The sequence below is a fragment of the Cotesia typhae genome, unplaced genomic scaffold, assembly GCF_013202065.1.
Source record: "Cotesia typhae breed Kobodo isofemale line unplaced genomic scaffold, CoteBio_Ctyphae contig_5, whole genome shotgun sequence".
Classification (NCBI taxonomy): domain Eukaryota; kingdom Metazoa; phylum Arthropoda; class Insecta; order Hymenoptera; family Braconidae; genus Cotesia; species Cotesia typhae.
The window spans coordinates 10418921-10426274 of NW_027423757.1; the positions used below are offsets into that span (position 1 = coordinate 10418921).

A 7354-nucleotide genomic window follows, 5' to 3' on the forward strand; every position below is an offset into this window, starting at 1 on the left:
TTATCTTTTTTTACAGCCTCCCCCAGAAATTGGGTATTTTTTTCAGACCTCCGATCTCTGGTTAGGTGCCGGTCCGCTTCTCAACTCTCTTCTCTCATCTTGGAGTTAAACAAACTCGTATTAGAGTATATTGCATCGCGTGAAACAGGTACAGGTACGAGTCTTGCTTCTTGCTATGTATTATATGCCGCACAGTAAAGCAATACAAGCGATAAACGACTCAACTAGTATATAATAGTAGAATAGTATATATAATAATACTAATACATAATATAACAGAATACAGGACAAACCGATGCGAGTGGAGATCCCCAATATAATACAAGACCAGTAGACAACAGAAGTAGTGACTAGTTGGACGATCGTTTGTAAGTCCTACTACGAGGGTACAATATAAACACAATGCTCAATGCTAGTCCTGTCATTGTCGTTGTATTCCATTATAAGAATATTTATATTTATATACATTTAATATGTACATATATACGCATGGCACATTTATACCAAAACTGACAATTGGCAACTCGCAACTCCGAACTGGGAGATATAGATACTCATATTAATATTTATTAAAAAATTCTAATTCAAGACAAACCCGATTTATGTTTTGAATTTTGCACAGCTTAAAAATTCCTATTAACTCTCACGGTTCCAGATGAGAAAAAAATTAAAAAGCTAATGATAACATCAGTTTTTTTTTTTTTTTTTTTAGAATCATGAATGGCAACATCTTTAAAGCACCTTGTGAGAAAAGAAGTTGGACATAAAAAATTAATGACGCTCACATCATTGTAAAAAAAATTTTGATACTAAAATTAGCAAACATTTTAAAATTTTTGACATTTTTAAATCAGTAAAAATTCTAATGACATTAAATTTTTAATTTTTACAATAACTAAATTATAATGAAAAAAATTTATTGAAAAAATCATAAGTAAAAATTTTTAAAAATTACAAGTGTCAATTTTTAATAATATTTTAAGACATTAAAGTTAGTAGTCACTTGACAATTTTTTTAATTTTATTTAACAAAAAAATTGTTCTTGAAAAATTATTTATAAAAAATTGGATTTTTAATTTTTTTAAATTTCTACATGTCAATTTTTTTTTGCCATCATTTATTTGTAAAAAAAATTTTTTAAATTATTAAATATCTGCTAAATTAATTTTCATAAAATTTTGTCATATTACAAAAAGAGGAATTTTTTTTTATTAGTAATTAATAAATTATTATCAATATTAATATTCATTTGTTATTATTATTATTATTATTATTATTATTATTATTATTATTATCAGTGACTTACGTGACGAGGACTCGCAGCTATCTTGGGTTGTAAATCGGTTAATCCACAAATGTTCACATCACAGGTAAAAGTAACAATGCACGAAAGAATAAAAAATAAAAAAACACTATCACGACATAAAATGTAACACTGATGTAAAATATATAATATATATAATGTAAATTTCACTGAACTGTTAACGGTTTTAGTTATTAAAACTTATTAAAACTCAGCCTCGGTTGCACGGTATTTTTTATTTGCAAGGTGATTCAAAAATACGGAGATAAGCAATTCAAAAAAGGTATTAATTTTTCCCATAATATAAGTTAGTGTTTACTTCTCGTTCTCGGTGAGGAATAAAACGCGCGCGTACTATACGTTAGTCAGACAGCACAGGTAGGATATACAAAAGTAAAGGAGAAATTAAGTGCTCGGAACAGCTTCGCGTGGCCGGCTGCCGTCGTGCCCCGTCCATCGGACTCGTTTGGCGCGACGCTTCGCTCCCTCCATTTCGATACACTTTTGGCTCCCCCACCACAGAAAGCGCCAGCGCGCCAACGCGGACAGTTTTGGTACTAAATTCAAATTTAAATTGGGGAGCATGCTCGAATGTTCTAGTACATTCACATTTCAGTGCGTACACACATACTGTCTACATATATTGAGATCTAAGTAAGTTATATTCAAGTATATGTATATATATGTAATTTAATTAGTATAATTTAATTTAATGCAAACTTCCTGGTCTAATTCTCTTATTGGTGAAATATTTTTTATCATTATTGAGTAAAAATTCAAAATTTCAACAGAAGGAAAATTAAAAAAATTTAGAGTTTTATTTTTTGTGATTTAATTGTTTTTTTTTTTTAATTTAATAGAAAATTCTTTTATTAAGTTGCAGCTGTTTTAAGTAAGAATTTTTGAATATTGATTCAATTAAATTAAATGTTCTTAAATTTAAGAAAAAAATAATATGAAAATAAAGTTAGCTGACATTAAAAAATTTTTTTTTATTGAAAAAATTATTACAAAAAAAATTTCATTTGTAATAAAATTAAAAAACTGTAAATCTAATGTTTAAAAAACCTTTTTTAGTTCTAATTTAATTAATTAAGCAAAATCAAAAATGTCGACTAACTATAATTATAAAAATAATGAATTCAAAAAATTGACAGCTGTCATTTAATTTCAGTATCATAAAAATTGTTAGTAAAATAAAATTAAAAATTTTTGGAATGAAATTGAAGGTAAAAAATTACCAACCCATGGATAATTGTACGAAAAATTATTCAATCTTTATTAAAATATAAAAAACTAATCGTTAATTCGTCTTGGTACCATTTTCAGTGCTGTCTTTTTTCCTTAATTCATAAATCTGTAACAAAGAATTATTTTTTAAATTAATAATTTTATTAATGTGTAATAAATATAAAAAAGTAGTAAAATCTGACATATGCATGCGTTCAGAGTAATAATTACCTGTATATAAGCCTCGCTGAGAGTTATCATTTGAGATAAGCGCTGTGTGACGTGCAAATCTTGCATCTCGTACCATTGACCTGTAGCGCGATGTAGAATGTGAACTTTGTAAGTTCCCTTACCTGGTTCACCTTCATGGACAATGTTTGCAACTAAGTCGTAAACAGTGTATGGATGCCTAGCTTTTACTTCTGGAGTCAAAATATCTCCAAAGTCAACATTCCTGTAGTAAAAGTAATAATGAATTAATTATCATTGTTATTCATCACTATAAATTATTATAATTACTGTAGAGTGCTCTAGAGAAACAAAGTAACTTACTTAACCGGGAAGTTGACAATCGTGGGATTTTTTTCCACGAAAAAGGTATTCTTGGTGAATCTCTGGAATATTTAAATATTAATTAAAATATATTTTTAGTAATTAATTAATTTGATTGTTTAAAATACTTACTTTTATGTAGAGTATTAAGTAAGGTGGAAGTTCTGTTATTTCGAACCTCTTCAGAAAGTTTTCTTTGTAAGTTTTATACTCTTTCTCCGTGAAAGCATTGAATTTATTTAATAGAGTGTACAAGTTCACCTAAATATAATTAAAATTAATAAGTACAAAATTTTTATTTAAATTTTAATGAAATTTGGATAAAAATAAGAACAAAATAATTAATTAAATACCTGAGGAATAATATTTTCAGTAAATTGATCTTTAAAAAGCGGTGGAGGTGGCAAGTCGCATGTCAAATACAAGAATGGACTCTCGGTAACTGTTTCTCCATATTCCACAGTATTTAATAATTCACTTCTTTGGCTTTCCTCTAATTCTAGCGGTGGGATTTTTCGCGTATATATTCTCATGTGGCCCAAAAATGTCTTATAGATGATACTAGAGTCTCGTTTTTTACTGCCGTTCAGCGCAATGTGAAGCGCATTTAAAAACCACGACAAAAAATCAATTGGATCGCCTGAAAAAAATTATTTTAATAATAAATTTCTTATTTAATTTATTTTATTTTTTAAATTTAGTATTTCGTTAATATTTAATAAAATACCTTGTTCAGTAAATTGAAAACTTTTTTTACTCCATAAAACAACAGCTTGAAGCATCTCATGAGGACTGACATGAGCTTTAAAATTTCTGGAGTTCCATAATTTCCTCATCAATTCGCCAAATCTCTGAACTAGAAGATACTGCGAGTCACCAGGTGGTCTCTTGACATGCGAATAGTTGGACTCACGCAAGAAATAATTCCTCAGTGGAGTGACATGAGACAATGCCTAGATAAATCAATCTTATTAGCAATTAATTATTATTATTAATAATCATTACTTTTTTTACAAAAATAAAAATAATAATTTACCTGTAGAATAACATTGCAGTAATCATTCGCTTTAATGTTGTTCAACCCAACGATACCCGGCGAGTACATAGATCCATCAATCGCTCGCGACTGCTTATCACTCGTATCAAGCTGAGCTATTTGCTCCTTACCAAATGTTGGATTTAATACGTACTTAATGTCGTCCAAGGATGAATCTAAGAAAAATTGAAAATAAATTTCAATAATTAGTTAGCAGTCAGTTGATAATTTTAAAAATTTTTTTAATAAATCAATTACAATAAAAAAATGTTTTTAAAAATTTTCACTTTCAATTTTTATTAATTTTTACAGGTGAAACTTTTTAATTAAATTTTTTTTTAATAATTTAATTGCTATAAAATTCTAAAAAAATTTGTAATGTCTGTCAACTTTAGTGTCTTGCCTAAATATTTATCATAATAAATTAACCATCGGTGAGAATAAAATGAAACTTTAAAAAGGCACAAATTTAAATCAAGACCTTTGCAATGACACTAAATTTCACTTATAAAAAAAAAAAAAAAAAAAAAAAACGATTTTATCATATGATTATCCTGGATACAAAATTTTTCTTATTCTCTTAATAATATAGATTAAATAATAAATTACTTACCAACAATTTCATAATTGTCAGGAAGACAGTAAAACTTTAGGGTATGAAGATTTAAAAACACATGATGACTCTCAGCTACGCTGTGAGTGTAAGCGTGAGTATTAGTACCTCTTCCTTGGAAATATTTTCCACATACTAAACAAGCGTAAACGTTTATACGTGACAGGGAAACGGAGCACAATTTCTCAAAATCAAAGTCTAAAAATTGTCTATTTATGGTGTCCAAGTACGGACATAGTCTTGGAGCATCTGTTTTATTTTTTCTGAAAAAATTAGTATCTGAAAAAAATAAATTTTAAATTAAAAAGTGTTCTAGTTGTAGATGAGGTTATAAACCTAACCTCCAAGAAAATGTCATGATAAATTTATCTGATAGTTTTGTTAGAAATTAAAAAATTGATGTTTTATCGTAGTACTTACTTTCATTTTCATTATCTGAATCACTGTCACGGTTACTTAATTTTCTTTTTAAATTATTACTTGTAGTATTTGCAGCCATTGTACAAATCGGCGGTGTGTTTACTATGAATTAATGTAAACACTGCATGCTGGATGTGTAAATGTGGAATAATTGTGTAAAAATAAATTGTGAAAAAAGTAATTAGAATAATTCAATTTTAATTATTTAAATAATTTTTTATTTATTTATAAAAATTATTGTAATCATTTAATAATTAAAAAATAATTTGAAATGTATACTTTATTTTCATTTTAAAAATTAAAATAAAGGTTTCTTCATAACACCAGTCGAGAATTTAGATTCCGTAGTTTTCATAATAGTAAATTCCTTCAGAAAAAAAAAAAAAAAAAATTAAAAAATTCATCTCGTGCTCGTAAAAATTATTCTGATGCAATTTTGCAATTTTGCAATTTTGCAATTTTTCGATTCAGTGAATAGCCACCCTCATTATCGCACGACTTGACTGAATAAGATACCTCGAGCACGTGTCTAAATCAAAGTTCATCAAGTGAATACAGTGTTATATAAAACGTGAAATTACTACAAACATAATTGCAGAACAATGGCCAGCTCAGGAAATTCAGCAGACTCGCTTTTGACAAAACTCGGTCTCCAACCAGTAACACGATGCTCGTTGGCTAAATTTTACGTTCCCGCTCTAGGAGTTGCTGGTTACTCAGGACTTGGATACAGTGTATTGAACCCTGATTTGGTGCTAAGGTACTAAAAATTGCTATTGCATGTTTAACCTTACTTTTACTCTGTGCCGTTTTTTATTTTTTCAGAACTCGGCATCACGGAGTATTATATAATCACCAGACTTATTTAATATTTCATTAATAATAAATTTTTATTTTTGTTTAGATTTTCCCAAAATGTCGACATAACCAACATGTTCCTGGGGACTTCCCTCGTGGGCATGGGATCATACATTTACACTAGAGAACACATGAAACCAGCCCGTCCGGTTGTTCGAGTTATGTACAGGTATTTAAATCTAATAGATTTTTTTTTTATTATTTATTACAACTCAATTTTTTAATGATAATTAATTCAGCAGATATTTGATCATTTTTATCATTTTTGTAAGAAATTGATCATAGCAAAAAAAATAATATTTAGACATTTTACAAAATTAAAAATGCAATTTAAAAAACAACATTTTTAGAACAAATTTATTTTGAAATTTATACTCATTAAAATTTACATAAACAATTATTTTTGATAGTAATAATAATATGAAAATTAACTTGGCAGATAGTTGATAATTTTAAGAATTTTTGTAACAAATAAATTATGGCAAAAAAAAATTGACATCTAGAAATTTTAAGAAACTACAAATGCAATTTTTTAAAAATAGTTTTTTGGAGCAAATATTGTATCAATAATTAAACCCGTAATTTATTTTTAAAAAAATTTTGAAATTATCAAATATCTACTAAATTAATTTATATCGAATTTTAACTAAATATAAATGATACTTAAATCAGCTGACATTCGAAATTATTTTTCATTTTTTAAATTAATTAAATAAGAATTGAAAAAAAATTTTTTTTTAATTGCACTTATAGTTATTCAAAGTTTTATTTTTTTCTGCTAATATTTTACCAAGAAAAATTAAAAAATTTTTTGGATGTCTACTAATTTTATTTTCATAAATAGAAAAACAAGGGTTCAATAAAATAATTAATTTTGAATTTTATATTTCTTAATTAATTAATTAATTATTTATTTAGTGTCACTGGAGCACTCTTGTTTAACTTTGGATCAGTTTTGATCTGGGCAGTCGTAAAATCAGTTTTTGGAATGAATAAAGTAACGCAATGCACATTGGCAGGAACTGCTACAGGAACCGCGCTCATCATAGGTGGTCACGTTTACCTCAATTTTGTTGACAGCCAAGTCGCCAAGAAGTAGCGGGTGTTTATTTATTTATATTAATAATACTGTTAGATTATTTTATGAAATACACACACCACTCATTACTATATTTACAAATAAAACTCCAAAAAATAATCAATATTTTTCTTCAGCTCCCATCGCTTATACAAAGTAACTAATTAATTGTACTCCCACTTTTTTATCAGTAATATTTTAATTCTGTTAAGTGTTTGCTGTTTTTCTTGACACTTTATGTAAATTGTTATCCTAGTGTTATA

At 27.2% G+C, this 7354-nt stretch overlaps 3 protein-coding genes across 6 annotated transcripts in view; 1 reads left to right on the forward strand and 2 right to left on the reverse strand.

The window, feature by feature from the left end:
* Positions 1 to 1732, reverse strand: part of LOC141531577 (rap guanine nucleotide exchange factor 6) — a 102771-nt gene extending 101039 nt beyond the window's left edge. Inside the window, exon 1 of one of the 4 annotated variants that reach the window (XM_074249473.1) lies at positions 1308 to 1732. The gene's annotated coding sequence lies outside the window, so the exon portion shown is untranslated. The remainder of the gene's footprint in view (positions 1 to 1307) is intronic. The other 3 variants (XM_074249477.1, XM_074249471.1, XM_074249475.1) reach the window with 3 other exon arrangements.
* Positions 1733 to 2554: 822 nt separating this feature from the next.
* On the reverse strand, positions 2555 to 5370 carry Usp39 (ubiquitin specific protease 39). The gene is made up of 9 exons (XM_074247555.1): positions 5156 to 5370; positions 4736 to 5014; positions 4123 to 4298; positions 3814 to 4039; positions 3440 to 3726; positions 3219 to 3347; positions 3087 to 3148; positions 2766 to 2988; positions 2555 to 2661 (listed from the first exon to the last, which is right to left on the reverse strand). Exons 1-9 carry the CDS (start codon positions 5232 to 5234, stop codon positions 2608 to 2610), a joined length of 1515 nt encoding a protein of 504 aa, XP_074103656.1. The 5' UTR covers positions 5235 to 5370; the 3' UTR covers positions 2555 to 2607.
* Positions 5371 to 5549: 179 nt separating this feature from the next.
* On the forward strand, positions 5550 to 7211 carry LOC141530460 (uncharacterized). Its single transcript, XM_074247556.1, has 3 exons — positions 5550 to 5915; positions 6060 to 6182; positions 6932 to 7211. The coding sequence occupies exons 1-3, from the start codon at positions 5758 to 5760 to the stop codon at positions 7110 to 7112; spliced, it is 462 nt and encodes a 153-aa protein (XP_074103657.1). The 5' UTR covers positions 5550 to 5757; the 3' UTR covers positions 7113 to 7211.
* The last annotated feature ends 143 nt before the right edge of the window (positions 7212 to 7354 follow it).

Coding starts and splice junctions, on each gene's coding strand:
- Usp39 (XM_074247555.1), bottom strand. CDS start 5,234: ATGGCTGCAAATACTACAAGTAATAATTTAAAAAGAAAATTAAGTAAC. Junction 3,348..3,439: donor CTGAAAATATTATTCCTCAG/GTATTTAATTAA, acceptor AATTATATTTAG/GTGAACTTGTACACTCTATT. Junction 2,662..2,765: donor TCAGCGAGGCTTATATACAG/GTAATTATTACT, acceptor TCTTTGTTACAG/ATTTATGAATTAAGGAAAAA.
- LOC141530460 (XM_074247556.1), top strand. CDS start 5,758: ATGGCCAGCTCAGGAAATTCAGCAGACTCGCTTTTGACAAAACTCGGT. Junction 5,916..6,059: donor AACCCTGATTTGGTGCTAAG/GTACTAAAAATT, acceptor ATTTTTGTTTAG/ATTTTCCCAAAATGTCGACA. Junction 6,183..6,931: donor GTTGTTCGAGTTATGTACAG/GTATTTAAATCT, acceptor TTATTTATTTAG/TGTCACTGGAGCACTCTTGT.